We start from the raw sequence: 15,432 nt of genomic DNA on the forward strand, positions 1-15,432 counted from the left end.
CCTTACTGCTAATACGATCCATCCAAAGGACTGTCTAGAGATGTTGTGCAGAGGAGTTTATTGGAGCGGATTAAATCCCAAATGGTCTACCTTTTGATGCTCCTGCCCCACCCCTTCCCCTCCGGTTCACTCAACTGGTCTGGACTATCCGTTTACCTCGTTCAAAGCACTGGTCGTAGAGCTCTGAAAGGCCCTGTCTGGAAAATAACGCTAGGTCTCCAACTCCCCAAAATAAAAAGTCATCTGTCCCGTTCTGAATTTGGGAGCGCACCTTCCCTGCGCCGGTGTTTATACTCCAGCATGATTTGCAATGTTCTGGAGGGGCGCTTGGAAAGGAGGCCGCTTCCCTTACCGATAAAGGCGCGCACAGAACCTTGACCACTACGTCCATTTCAGCCACCCACCCGCCCTTCTGTAACTTGGAAGTGAAACGTGCCATCGCTTCGCTGCCACCCTTTCTGGGGTCCCTATAAGACACCCCCTGCCCCCGATGCCCCTTCTTGGGAGGAAGATCTTATTGATGGTGATGATGGGCCCCCTTGGACTAATATTGGCTGTGGGCGATCCTGCCTGAACGCGCCACGCTGGCGCCCCTGGAACAGGCAAGATGGCCCGCGGGGGGCATTCATTGGCATTTTATTTCGGGAGAATCTGAGTATTATATAAGAAGTCGATGACCTTCGCAGGGCCTCGGTGCGCGCTTGAGCGTTGGGTTGCCAGGGCTCACCGGCCAGGACTCTTCCTGGCCGGCGGATTTCGCTTTCGGGAAGGCAGGAGTTTTCCAAAGAGCGAGCGAGCGAGCAGGATGGGGGTGGGATCTGCCCTCTCCGAGCTTCCTCTTCGTATCATCGGCCCTAATTACTCCGCTGACTTTCCTGTTTTGGCAAAGTTACAGCGCTGGAAAGCTCCCTAATCACACAGCTCCGCTCGCTGCCCGTGTCATTAACTTCTAATTTATTTAAAAGGAAGGCAGAGTGAGGGGGAGGGGAGGAGGAAAAAAAACTCCTCCGCTCCGACCCGTCCGGAGCCAATGGCGTGAGTCAGCGCGTGACGTCACGGCCGGGAGGCGCCTCCCATTGGCCGAGCCGCGCTTACTCAACTTCCCAGAGGAGGAAACGGCCAGAAGTCTCCCAAAAAAGGGGAGGAAAAAAAAGTTGCTCGGCTGATTCGGGGCTGCGGCGAGCCGAGCTAGTGCGTCCGGGAGCGAGCGCGAGAGATCGAGGGGTCGGGCGATCGAGGAGCAGCAGCAGCAGCCGAAGGGGACGCCGGGCGGCAGCAGCAGCAGCAGCAGCAGCTCTCGAGGCGGGGATCGTCGCGAAGCTGCGCCGCGATGTCTTCTCCGTCGAAGGCGAAGGAGGTGTTCTCGTCCGACGAGGAGGGCCCCGTCGCCGCCGGGCCCGAGGAGCGGCGCCCCGTCAAGGTGTCCAGCTTGCCTTTCAGCGTCGAGGCGCTCATGTCCGACAAGAAGCCCCCTCGCGAGACGGGCGGCGGCGGCGGCCTCGACGGGGCGGGCTTGGGCACTTCCAGGAACCTGCTCTTGCCGGGTCACGGCGCCAGGGAAGCGGCCAGCCCCGGGGGGCTTACAAAAACCTTCGAGACGTCGTCGGTTAAATCCGAGAACTCCGAGGACGGCTCGTCGTGGATCCCGGAGGCCGGCAGATACTCCCCTCCCCCAAGTGAGTCTCGGGGTCGGGAGGGTTGCGAGGGAAATCATCCTTCGGGGGGTGGGATGGGATGGAGGGGGTGTGGGTAGAGGGGAGAAAATAGTTAGCAGGACTCTTTCTCCGGCCGTCGAGGGACCAGCCGCTTCGCCGCAGTCTGAGCTCCCTCCAGATCCGAACTTTCGGGGCAGCAGGAGGGGAGCGAGGCGCTGCGCCGGATCCCTCAACTTAGGGAAGGCACTTTTGCAGGGCGAAGCAGAAAGCACGATTCCAGTGAACAAGGAGGGAGCCCTTTCAACCCCATAGCCAGCTTTTGCGGCCAAGCCTTCATTTGGTTTGCGTGTAGTAAGGAACAGAAGAATGACCAAAGAATTCCGCGCGCACCCGCCGCGATCTTCCTTAGGCTGGACCCGCCCGGAACTGTCCAAAAAAAAACCTCCGGCGGCCGAGACGCCTCGAGAGCCGGCTGTTCCAGCGCCAGCGACCCTCTCCTCGCCGCATTAGTCATGCATCCTTCCAGCTGCCGTTGGCAAGAGGGACATGGTCTTGCGCTACCGCGTCTAGGCTGTTTTCCCCCATCCCCCAGGATGATGGATAGCAGTCGAATCTCTCTTTTCTGTCGCGACTCCTCTTCAGTGACTCTCGCCTAGTTCAGTCATTTTAATTTTTGCAGTAGTTCACCCCCCCCCCCCCACACACGCTGTCTTCTCGGTAGGCAAAAACCTGGCAAGGCGGGGACTCGACGGTGGGTTCTTCTAATCTCCCTCGGTTGCCTTTCCTGGTGCACCTGCAGCAGCCGGAGCAGGCAGCCTCCGGCTCCTCCGCGCACCTCGGGCTTTCTCTCTTTACGCTTAACTGCGCGCCTCTCTCAATGGGGCCCATGTAGGGCCTCCAAACTTAGCCCAGGGACAGAATAAATGGGGAAGATAGAAGCGGGAAAGATCAACCTTCTTGTTTCTTCCTCACTCCATTGAACCTGGACGGCAGTGAGGAAATGTGCTCCGTGACAGCATCGCCCATCGCTTTTGCTTTCAAAAGTCTCTTCGCTTAAGAAGGTTTCTGCAAACCACATTGTTTTGGAGCACTAGTTTCCTAGGACAGATTTCTGGACAGTTTCCCAATGTTCTGAAACCTGTTTTATTATTATTAGTATTTTATTTATAATTTTCACCATTAAAACAGTTGATAATAACCCAAATGCCAATTACACATTTAGTTTTGACTTTCCCCCATCCTTTCCATGGTTCACTTATCCTCTTTTCCATTACATATTTTAATTAATCCCTATATTTTCATTTTCTCAGTTTTATATCTCAATAATGGTTACTGCTGAATTTACTCTGCTACTGTTACCTTTTTAATATGCTTACAGTGATTTTCCAAATACAGTCAACAAAACATTTCCAATCTCCCTTAAATATTTTTTCATCTTGATCTCTTATTCTGTTTGTCAGTCTCGCCGCAAACATTCTGAAATCTGTTTGGAGTCTGAAAAGTGTGGCTTCCTCCCTCGCCCCCAACCATGGCTTTTCTTAATGCCTTTGATCCATCTTTATTTCATTTTCTATGATTTTCTCTTTACGCTCATAACAGAGTTCTTGATACTGTTGTGCAAGTGCATGCACACATCTGTCCTTATCGCAACCCACCTCTGCTTCATCTCATTCTTTGGATATTGGGGTGGTGGTGTTGATAATGGAAGGTACTGTGTTTCTTTTAATGCTAAAGGGATAACTGTGGTGATAGTAACACCTATATTTCCTCCCAGAAGCTGTTCCTCTCTCGGAAAACATTTTGTATGCAGCAGAAAAATAGTAAATTGATACTCTGGTTGCAAGTCTGCTTATTTGGAAATAAATTCCACTAATAGAAATACGAACAAAGAACCTGATGGAACCTTAAATGTCTGTTGTGGCATTTGCTTTCATAGGCCAGAGTTCATTTCATCCACCACAAAGTGGGATCTCTCCCACGAAAAACTTGTACCAGAACAAATGTGTTTTAAGCTTCCACCGCACACTTTCTTTTAATGCAGTTTACTTCCAGCTAAGCTGAATCAGAGTACAAGTTGCTATATTCCCCCCCCCCCCAGGTTGGTGGGAAATGGGTGGCAAGGAAGAGTTGTTCTCATCATCTCTGTTTCTATACCGATTTTTCTCGGCTTGCATTTGGTAAAGTTCCCCCCAAAGGCAAATAAGGCCTAACTTTTTCTTTTCTGCGTTCCCTTGCCTTGTTGCCTCATTCTGCACACCTTTGCTCAGAGGTCATTCTCACTGAGTTAAGTGAGACTTAACTCCCAAGTAAACTGGCATAGGATTACACACTGACCACAGCCACCCCAAGGCCAGAAAATTGCTGTTTATTCTAAATCTGAATAGCATCATTATTGATGGTGCAAGCCTAACCGTGTCCACTCTGAATTCAGCAGGACTTGCTATTATGGAGTTTATCCCCAGTTAAGTAGCATTAGGATTGCAGCCACAGACTTCTTACCAGTTTCTCTAAGCAATCAGAAACTGTGTAATTCTAAATACGAATAGCTGGCAAAGGGTTTTGTGAGTGTGGGTTTGTTTTATCAAAACGAAGCATATTTAAGTATCCACTGGAATTTCAGTGTATTTGTTTATAGCTTTCCACAGAATTATTTCATTTCTGTGGTGCTTTTGCCTGCCTTTGGGTTTCAGGACATGAAGCCAACTTGGGTTAAGAGAACACTCATCAAAAGAATCCAACTCCCATCTTAAGACAACTTCATTTAAAAGTTATAGTTCATCTGATTTCAATGGAAATTTCAGTGGAATGCGTTTCCGACTGAAGAAAAGTTAAGGGAGTGAAAAAAATCCCAGAGGAGCTTTCTGAATAGTGGAACTGCCATTCTTTAGCGTCTATAAAAAATATATATACTAAATTGCTTTAGACAGTGTCTCAGGTCTGGTTGACTCCAAAACTTGTTTATTTTCCGCATTAAAAATAGGAGTTATCTAGTGAGAGTATAGCTTTCCTGGATAATAAAATAAAATGAAAGTCACTTCAAGAAAATAGTAAAAGGAGAGGAAATAGGAATGGCGGGTTTTAAAAAATGCACAAATAAGATATTATAGTACAAAATATGATATATTCCTGTATAAATGTATAGGGGTATGCTGATAGTAAAGTTAACATTGTAGATTCTCAATATCTTTGAAACTGTTGCACCACAGGACAAGGAGGAGTGGGGAAATTCATCAGAAATAAAGGGGAAATGGATTAAGGTTTTCCAGGTGTACAGAAAGTATGCATAGTTAGGAGACCATTTTTGATTATAATTACATAGATTTTAGTATAGGCATCTCCCCCTTGATGCAGCAGCTGTAATACTGTATTTTGAAAGATCCTGTTAAAGGCAAAAGTTAAGAGCACCCATTATCTGGAAAAGTATTTTTCCAAATATTATCAGATTGAAAAACTGCGCTTTCCCTGTTACCACTTAAAACAAATGGCATTTAATCTGCCCTTCTTCACATCTAGATCCAAGGATACAAGCCTAACAGAACCTTCTTTATTAAAGCTGCAATCCTATGCACACTAATTTGGGGGTACGCTTCCATGAAACTCCGTGCTCCTGTACAACTGAATAATTCTCCTGGGAGACACTGAAACTTGTTTTCATGGTGCCTTAAAGAGATTATGCAGTTTGCAAAAAAGCAATTCCTGAACTTCAGGAGAGCGTATTGTTTTCCTGAGCAATATCTAGTTGTGCCTATAGAAATAAGCCTTCTAATTATGATCTTTGTTCAGCTACAAATATGTGTGACAGTTATTAGCAAATCAACATGTGCTTTAATTAGTGCGGGCTTGGGAAAGACGGAATGCTTCTCTTAATATGTTCCAATAACAACCCACTTGTTGCATTATGTAAACGATGAATGTCATTCCTAAATACTATGCTACAAATTACTTATCTTTGGGTATCTGGGTAAAACTTAATTTACAGCACGATCCTAACATAAGCATGAGATAAAGCTGTGAGTGAAGTTACTTTCTCTACCCATTCTCTGCATGCATGCACACACTTAGGAATCAACCCCATTGATTTAAATGGGGCTTCCTGACACATAAATGCATATCCAAGCTCAACTTTACTGTATTTTTCACCCCCTAAAAAAAATCACCTCCTTTTTAAAAAAAAAATCAGAAGCAAAACATTATCCCTTCCAAATCCTTACTGTGACAATAGTACCATTTATTCTGAAATGTGCCAGCTATTTAAACAATCTTAGGTTTAATTCTATTCTAGACAGCGTTTGCCTCCTACACCAATATTTCCCACAAAACTATTCTGAAATTCTAAAGCCTGCAATCCTAAACAAGCTTATTAAAGACTAAGTCCCATTGGAAAGTGCTTAGTGAACAGACATAGAATTATACTGTAAATTTGCAAGTGGTCTCTTTAAGATTGTGATGTTCATCACAAGTACTTGCAAGTCCCAATAACAGTATATGCTAATTTCATGTCGAATACAGTCTTAGGATCCTGATGATGGCAATTCCTATTTATGCCTTTCCCTTGCTTTTCTCATAGCCTTGCTGAGCCCTGAAAGTCCTGCTCCTGAAATGTAAATTATGCTTTAAAAAGAGTCGGGACTATTACTATGTAAATTACAGGCTTTGGGTTGTAATGGAAGAAGATATGAAACAAATTCCACTGCCTGTATTAGCTACAGATGTTTGCATATATATATATATGTGTGTGTGTATATATATATATATATATATATATATATATATATATATATATAAGCAAGCATATGTCATAAAAAGTACATGTTGAATCAGTGTGTCGACTTCCTTTTACATTTTTTTGTTGCTGGCTTAGAATACAGAGATCTAAAATGGTGGTGGTGGGGAGAACCGTCAAGACTTTGCTCCCACATCACAAGTCTACCATTGATTTCAATGAAAGGCTTGGCAATTAGCGCAGTTTCAGAGGGGGGGAATCTTGTCGGACTCCCGTGTCCTCAGGCAAAGCTTCAGCTAAACTTTCTGATAAAATATGTAATTCATGCTGGATAAATTATAACAGCTAGTGGCTGGGGATGCATTTATTTCTATCCTTTATGAAACTTTAAAAAATCAAAAAACCCAGAGCCAACTACTAACTCTTTCCTTTAGTAACACGTTCCACTTCCCACTTCAGTAAGGGCCCCTAGAAGTTCTTGCTTCTCCAGATATTACTAAGATGAGCACATTGGGGGCAGGTTATGCACCTGATTTTCTGACCAGAGGTTTTCAGATGCCCTAGACTTTTTGTAGGACTCTTCGCTATGATACCATACATAGAGGGCATTGTTGCACAAAAGAAGGGTGACCAGCTGTTTTGGCAACAGTCTTGTTTCAGTAAGATGGTATCTTTGCTGTAGATTTTTCGTTAAAGCTCTCCATGAGGTTCTGCAAAGGCCTGACAGTGATATGGGGATGCAGGTGGGCTGTAATATTACTGTAATCGCATCCTATAGCATTCGGGAACACTGGAGCCAACATTGTTGCCATGTTGACTGTTGTTAAGGATATGAGACTTGTCAGTGTACCTTCACAGTCCTCCATCTGCTCACCTTAAATCTCTGTATCCCTTACAGCAGACGTGAGCTTATCAGATCTCCTTTGTTTTTCACTAGATCTGCTGGCCAGAACCAAGTGCTAAGGACATACAATTAGAATTAAAGAACAATCTGGGCTCAGGGATTTGTTTTCAGTACAAGAACAGAGCTTACAGTCCTTTCACGCAAAAGTCTACTCCTCTTTAGTTTTCTTATTTCAGCAGATGGGGAAAGTGGCTGTTGCTATTACTAAATAATTGGTTTTTGGGAACCCTTAACCATCTATTGGAAATTACAGAAATAAATACCCATTGGATTCCTACTGGTGCAAGGAGTGGAGCATAGCAGAGCATGCAATAACCCTTTTAAAATATGTTTAAAACTTGCTTGGTGGATTCTAAGATCCTCACTGAGTGAGGGGAATAGATCAGGAGTATTCTATTCTGTTTTCTATCTGTACACCCAAGATGTTTTAAGCATACAATTTAAAACGTAAGCTGTGAATATGACAAATGCTTATATTGTACATGTAGACTCCTCAGGCACCTGCAATCAAGTGTGGCTTCCTGTCAAGTGTATGCCTGATAGCAGACCCAAATCTGTTGCTAGGTTATGTGCAAAATAGCTAGGATAGTTTCCAAACAGGCTACTATATTTTTTTTTGGGGGGGGGGGGGAATCCCTGTGTACTGTCTTCATTACATTAGCTGAGCTTCTGAAGGTTTCAAACAAGGAAGACAAAAAGAACCCTCTTCAAAAAACAACAACTGAACTAGGATATCTTGTGTAGATGAATTAAAGCAGGGATGGCCAACAGGTAGATTGTGATCTTCGGGTGCCTCCCCCCCAAAAAAAATCTTAGATTTATCCCAAAAAACTCAACAACTTTGGTCAATCCAATGGGTAGATCACCACCAGTTTTTTTTATAGTGGGAGTAGATCAGTCTCTTGAAAGTTGGACATGCCTGATTTAAAGCATACAAAGAAATGTAATAGATGGCTCATTGCTTTGATCCCGCATCAGATTTTTTAAATAGGGGGCACAGTAGTTTCACAGAACAACATGTGTCTGCTATAGCCAGATTGCAAACATCCACATTATAAGCAGAAATATAGGCTATCCCTTTTAAAGTTTAACGTATCATTCCCATCTTCCATTTTAAAAAAGGGGTACTTCTTGGTGTGTCAGAATTTCCTGTGTTCTGCTTTCTTTCATATTTGCCCTCACATAAACATAATCTCATGCGTTCTTCTTAAGCCAACTGTCTTATCGTACTGTTTTGATGTCTGGGTGGTAGGTGGTACAATTGGTCCTGGTTGCCTTTGTGCAGCCAGCAATGGACTATTCTGCTTGTTACCATCGTCATCATAATTTTTAAAAACTATTAGCATGCGGCCCTCGCCCCATGTACGTAAGAGTCAGAGCCATTGATTTAAACAGGACTTGCCTCTGAGTAGACATGGCTAGGATTGTACTGCTATTATCATTTATACCCCATACATACGCTGAAGGGACACGGGTGGCGCTGTGGGTTAAACCACAGAACCTAGGACTTGCCAATCAGAAGGTCGGCGGTTCGAATCCGCGTGTCAGGGTGAGCTCCCGTTCTTCGGCCCCTGCTCCTGCCAACCTAGCAGTTTGAAAGCACATCACGTGCAAGTAGATAAATAGGTACCGCTCCGGCGGGAAGGTAAACAGTGTTTCCATGCGCTGCTCTGGTCCGCCAGAAGTGGCTTAGTCATGCTGGCCACATGACCCGGAAGCTGCACGCCGGCTCCCTCGGCCAATAAAGCAAGATGAGTGCCGCAACCCCAGAGTCGGCCACAACTGGACCTAATGGTCAGGGGTCCCTTTACCTTTTACCATACGCTGAAAAGGAGAGAAGAAGCTGCTTTTGCTGTGACATTTGGCAGTGATCATCCACTCCCCCCCCTCCCCCGCTCCCAGCTTTGGTAACTGATCTTTGTTTTCCTTTCCAGGACACCTGAGTCCCACAGCCTGTACGCTGAGGAAGCACAAGACCAACCGGAAGCCCCGGACACCTTTCACCACTTCCCAACTCTTGGCTTTGGAGCGCAAATTCCGCCAGAAGCAATACCTCTCCATTGCCGAAAGGGCTGAGTTTTCAAGCTCGCTGAACCTCACAGAGACCCAGGTCAAAATCTGGTTCCAAAACCGGAGGGCCAAGGCAAAGAGACTGCAGGAAGCAGAGCTGGAGAAGTTGAAAATGGCAGCCAAGCCCATGTTGCCATCTGGCTTTAGCCTTCCTTTCCCCATCAACTCCCCTATCCAGTCGGCCTCACTCTATGGAGCATCTTATCCCTTTCACAGACCTGTGCTTCCCATCCCACCTGTAGGACTCTATGCTACTCCCGTCGGATATAGCATGTACCATTTATCGTAAGAAGATCAGAAAGCAAAGCAGTGGCCCAATCAGAGACTTTCTGGTGGATCTTGCCCAGTTCAAGAGTGCAGTACAAAAGCCAATTACTGGTCATTTTTCTGCATGTTTGTATGTGCCTTATCAAGTTTATAGGAGTTTGAAACAATAAGCAGAGCCTGTATTCTGCAGGCTGGGGAACCAGCCAGGTGTGATCTCAACACTTAGAATCTGATCCTGAAAGAGAAGGGTTGGGGTTTTTTTTAACATACATGCTTAAAGTAATATAGTTTGTTTATATACTGCACATGGGGGCGCGGGAAAGGAATCAATACTTAAATCATGCATTTTCACAGCATTTCTGTTTCCCCGCGATGTTTGCAGTGGGGTGTCAAACCACATTTTGTTTTTCAAAATAGGAGCAGTTCATTGTTTAAGGTGAGAAAGCTGCAGCTTGATCCTATGCATGTTTACTCAGAAGTAAGTCCCACTCTGTTCAGCGGCGCTTACTCCGCATTTAAATGTGGCTGTAGGTACGTTCCCATGTGTTGTTTGACTTGTTGGGGGAAATTTAGATATAAACGTGGATTTTATTTCTAAGACCAACTTTGGAAATAAAAGCAGACTTTCAAGTAGAGGCAAGGAGTTAGTTTCTGCATTTCTGGTTGGGTTCTATGTTGCAGTCTAGGCCTTAAATGGACGTGTAGGCAGTTGGAGTATCTTGAATGCAGAAGGCTGGGCCATCCAGCAAGGCAGTCTGCAAATATTTGACCTAGAGTAGTTCCGTTGGAATAAATGGGATTGATCCAGATAAAGGGACCTACTATGCAAAGGATTAATGCCAATGATAATTTTATTCATCCTTAGTCTGCAGTTTATTCTTGCTTATAAGACATCAAATAAGGGGTTTGTATGTATGCAGAGGCCAAGAAGGCAGGCCGAGAGCTTGAGAAGAGTTCTGTCCTGATCCCGTTCTCCCCTGGTTTGCTTCAGAATTGCCACTTACAGTCAAGTACTTGACTTTTGGAACGATATCAGGAGTGGGGGGACAAAATAGAGGTATGAAGAAAAGAGGTGTTGCTTTTCAGAAGTGTGTGTGTGTGTGTGCATGTGTGTGTGTACATGTCTGCATTCATGTGCAGAGAGACTATCAAAACCGTGTTGCAAAGTTGTTTTGTTTTTATTGCAATATTCTGTGTTTTAACCATTATTAGCTTATAGAAATGAATTTGTGCTTAAATGTTTCTTGAAACACCAATAGATCCAGACAAACCAACCAACCTATGGGAACTACATAGTGCCACTGACTCTAAATACAGGACTCATCTTCCCAGGCTTTTAATATTGTTTTCAGGCTGGAAGAGTTCTGTTTAGTGTACTTGGTACTATAATAACCCATTTTTATTATTCTAATTATTTTATTATTACTATTGCTAAACTTCATGGTAACGTGTCTATAGAGGATGCAGACTGTTGAAGACAGGACTTCTCAAAGATGTATTTTCGGCATGTTTATAAAAGAAAAAGGGCCACACGATTTGTTTTGGAGTTTTGTTTTGTTTTTGCCCCACTACAAGCTGTGTTGTGAACCTTATCCATTAGCTCAGTTCTACCCTTTCACCCCCAGTATATTAAAATCCCTTTGAAAGGGATGCCTTGTACAATTTTATATATTTTATTGAAGATTTATTATTTCTTATCTCTTTTATTTAGAATTAAATTAAAAAACCTTGTTTAATTGTGTGTGGGTTTGTCCGTGCTTGGAGTTATTTATTTTAAAACACTTGAAGCCAAAGAAACTGTAATCATTTGTGTCTCCTTTTTCAGTTCTTCGGAAATTTAAGCCTGAACAAAGGCCAAATCCGCAAACAAAATTGTGTTTCTATAATTCAAATAAAACAGGCAAATCTTATGGACCCTCTCTTCATTTAGGCTGCAATCCCATACTCACTGGGAGTAAGAACCCATTGAACTTACTTCTAAGTAGACATGTGTGGGGTTGTAATGTTCCATTACTGAATACAGACTATCAATAGTGGGGGTTTGGCTGTTTCATTCATACCTGGCTTTGGTAAAGTTACTCATTGTTTACACCACTTAGTAAGTAGCAATTCTCCGAATAAAGATAATTTTTTGATTCCCTTCAAAGTGGTGACAGAGCTGGCCTCTTGCTGCTCATTGCTGCACTCGCTTTGATAGGACTTAGTCTCAAGTAAGTGCGTACATGATTGCTGCTAACTTTCTCGGGTCAAAGTGAAGGACCAGGTTGTTTGAGAAAAGTATAGGAAGATAATGTTGAGGGCTATATTATTAAGGAACAAAATCACTTTTAAAATGCACAGGTACAACTGTGCTGAGCCAAGGCAAAAGCTAGCCCAGGCCGTCCATCAGAACTTGCACTGGGTATCTGACCTCTGCCAGCTTGAAATTGACTTGGTAGCTGAGGAATTGTGGAAAGGAGGTAATGTCAAGCTACTACTTGCCCAAGATAGAGACAACTCGATCCAGAAAGCCCAGATGTGTTGATGCTTTTATACACCCAAGTTGTTTGTGACTGTTGCCGGAAATCCTTCTCCTTGATTAGAGAGTGTGTTTTTGCATTCCCAACTGGTGACTAGCTGAACTGAGGAAATTTATTACTCTTTCTTCACAGGATGAGAGACAAATTGAATTAACTGGTTTATATAGTCTGCCTTATTTTAGCTTTCTGAGGTAAAGATGCATTTTATAGGTCCTCTTGTTCCAAATACTGCATCCCTCATGACTGCCGTGAAGTGGTGAATTTTTTTACAAAGGAGCATTTCTTTGTTCTATAACAGTCTGAACTTTTGAGAATGAAGGAAAGCTCTGCTTTTAAAAGGGAGAAACAGAAACAGAGGCGTCTTGGATTTTAGAACAACAATCCCCATGGAAAGGCTGGGATTATTTTATTTTATTTTAAAAAGAAGCTTTAAAAAGAGACCAGGTCAGCATCTATCAGAATTAATGTCTGGAGAATCTTGATGCTACAGAGGGATTAACTAGGCATCCCTTCTAACTCTTGATTTTCCATAATAATACGTGGCACGTATACAGCATTTTAAGACAGGCCTCCGTAGGTTTATGCAGAAGTTCTGCTAAGTGCACTGAGACTTAACAGCACAATCCTAACCATGTCTGTTCAGAGTAAGTCTTATTGAATTCCCTGTGGCTTACTCCCAGGTAAATGTGGCCTCAGATGCACGGGAATGTAGTTCTATACTGGTCAAAGCACTTCACACACATTCACAGAGGCTACAGTCTTAAACCCACTTATCTGCAAGCAGGCCTAGTGGAATTCCATTCCATTTGCTTCTGAGTAGACACGGTTAGGGTTGTTCTGTCATTTTTATTTATGTTCTTGCAATAGCCCTGTAAGGTCAGTTAGTATGCCCATACAGCAGGTGGAGAACTCAGGCTGAGAGGAAGTGATTTGCTTAAGGCCACAAACAGAGCAATCCTATACTGAGAGGTAAACCACATAGATGCTCACCAGGTTATACATAGGATTACAGCTCGACTGAGTTCATGGCAGAGGCAAGATATGAACCTGATTCCATCTCCCAGGGTGCTTCCTGATGGGGGCTTAATTCGCAAATGGGCCATTGGCCACAACAACAGCAAGAAACTGGATTTTCCTCTAGGAAGGGTGAATGTGAATTAAATGGGGGGGGGGGGAAGGCTGGCATTTTGATGCCAACGATGTTGTCTAGATGCTACAGAAACATATGTGCAAGAGGAGCACCAATCCTATAGTAAACAATCATTTGGAAGCATCCTTGGGGTCCAGAGCAGTCGAGTTCATGGGGATGCATGAGGAGACTTCACCTGTAGCCTTTTTTGCCGGCCCTGCAGTTGTTCGACGCAGGAGTCTTGATGTGAAGAGACAGGGGAAATGTGTTGATCAGCGGGAAGGCCTAACCAAACAAAACGCGCCGTTTTCTCAGGGCAAAGTATGGAATCTGAAAGAAACCGGATTAAAGCACCCGAATCGATGTCTGTTATCTCTTCGCCGCCACCCCCTACTTTACCAGCCTCCTCCGCAGACCTTTCTAATTATCGTTTATAGCTGTGCTATTAAAAAAAAAACATAGAGGAGGGGGTTTTCTGTTTAAAAGGACAATTTGCTTTAATTTAGCCGAGGAGAGAGAGAGAGAGGGGAGCCTCCAATGATCCTAGATGCCCTTAAAAATAACTGAGCCAGGGGAGGGTTATAAAGCAAAAAGAAAACAGGAGTCCTTGGGCATAAATCAGCGGTGTCAGGGATTACTAGGAAATCTCCGCGCTGGAAATTCTTTGAGCAAGGGAGCTTTAAGGGTGTTAGGAACGATCGTGCAAGGGACTCCAGGATTTATTGCAGAAGGCCAGGGTGTTGCGCGGGGGGGGGGGGTTATTCCTATGCCGCCCCCCCCCCCATTAAGTCCCCTTTTTGCAGAGACAATTCCCGGCTGCTTCTTCCAAGTGGAATTTCACCCGGCGCCCAGTTGATTAACCTAGCCCAATCGAAAGGCCGGGTAAATTGAGTATTAGGTTTTATGGGGGGGGGTGTCTTTAAACGCACGAGCGCGCGCGCGCACGAGATTTCAACGCGGCTCTAATGGGAGTGCCCCGGAGGCGCGCGCGCGTGTTTAAAGTGAGTAAAATGAATCAATTACATGCCGCGATCTCGGGGAGCAGCGCTGCATTATTACCCCCAAATTCCACCCCTCCACACACACACAAAAATAACCTCCTCCGCAAGAACCTGAGAAAGCGGCTCTTTAATAGGGGTTATTTGAATGCAAAGTTGAATTGTTCCCGAAGTACTTTCTGACACAAAACAGATGCCACGAGAGAGCGAGAGAGAGGAATGAGGCTGAAACGAGTTTTGCTCGTTGGCATCAGATTTAGGCAGGGGATCTTTTTTTAAAAAAATCCGGTAGAAAGCAGACAATAATTGGAGCAATAAATATTCGGCATTTTTTTTGGGGGGGGGGAGCCACGGCGTGAAAAATGGTTCTGAGCTTTCCAAATTCCAACTTGATGAGCAGAGTCTGGCCTCGCCGCCGATGGAAGAAATGCAACCCCCCCCCCGACTTCCCGCCCCCGGGATCCCGAATTCCCCCGCGACGGAGCTGTTGACATAAACAGTTAGGAATGGGCTTTTGGGCACGGCTGAGCCAGTGGCCATCAGACGCGGCGGAGTCTGCATTTCATGTTGTCACATTTCCTTGTCAAACCCCGGGGTTTCCTGCCTTTTATGGAGGGCGAAGGCGAGCGACTACTGGGGCTCTATTAAATCAAGGCGTCGCCTCAATCCGGAGTTTGCTCAGAGAGAGAGCTGGGGGGGGGAGAGGGGAGCGCTGTTCTTGGCAGGCTGGGTTCGCGTTGACGCACGCGGCGGACACCCCCAGACCGAAAAGGGACAGCTCTCCGATCCTGAGCTTGTTCCTGGCTCCAAAGCAAGCCCCTCTGAGCTCGGCAGGCCACCTTTCCACTGCCTCGTGAGAACAGGATTGCAGCCCAAGCGCTTAGTCCGTTGCGCTAACCTCGGTAGAACGCGCAGCCCGATCCTATGCATCTTAATATTCAAGGCGTTTCAGCGGGAGCGCGCTGAAAGTTAAGTGGGCGTGGGATTGTAGGTTTGCGGTCGGAGGTGCCATCTCGGGGGTCTCTAGAAAGGGTGGGAGGTAGAGAAGGAATATCAGTGGCTACAACTTGGGATGGCTGTGTGCTGTCGGAGGCAGTATACTGGGGATCGCAAGTGGAAAAGAGGCAGTTAAGCTCAGGTCCTGCTTGCGGGCTTCCCACAGGCATC

At 45.0% G+C, this 15,432-nt stretch overlaps 1 protein-coding gene across 1 annotated transcript; it reads left to right on the plus strand.

Moving 5' to 3' along the window:
- The first annotated feature begins 1,102 nt into the window (after positions 1–1,102).
- On the plus strand, positions 1,103–11,360 carry MSX2 (msh homeobox 2). The gene is made up of 2 exons (XM_083728320.1): positions 1,103–1,676; positions 9,217–11,360. The coding sequence occupies exons 1-2, from the start codon at positions 1,331–1,333 to the stop codon at positions 9,639–9,641; spliced, it is 771 nt and encodes a 256-aa protein (XP_083584446.1). The 5' UTR covers positions 1,103–1,330; the 3' UTR covers positions 9,642–11,360.
- Positions 11,361–15,432: the final 4,072 nt, after the last annotated feature.

This window comes from Podarcis gaigeae (assembly GCF_964106915.1).
Source record: "Podarcis gaigeae genome assembly, chromosome: 2".
Taxonomy (NCBI): domain Eukaryota; kingdom Metazoa; phylum Chordata; class Lepidosauria; order Squamata; family Lacertidae; genus Podarcis; species Podarcis gaigeae.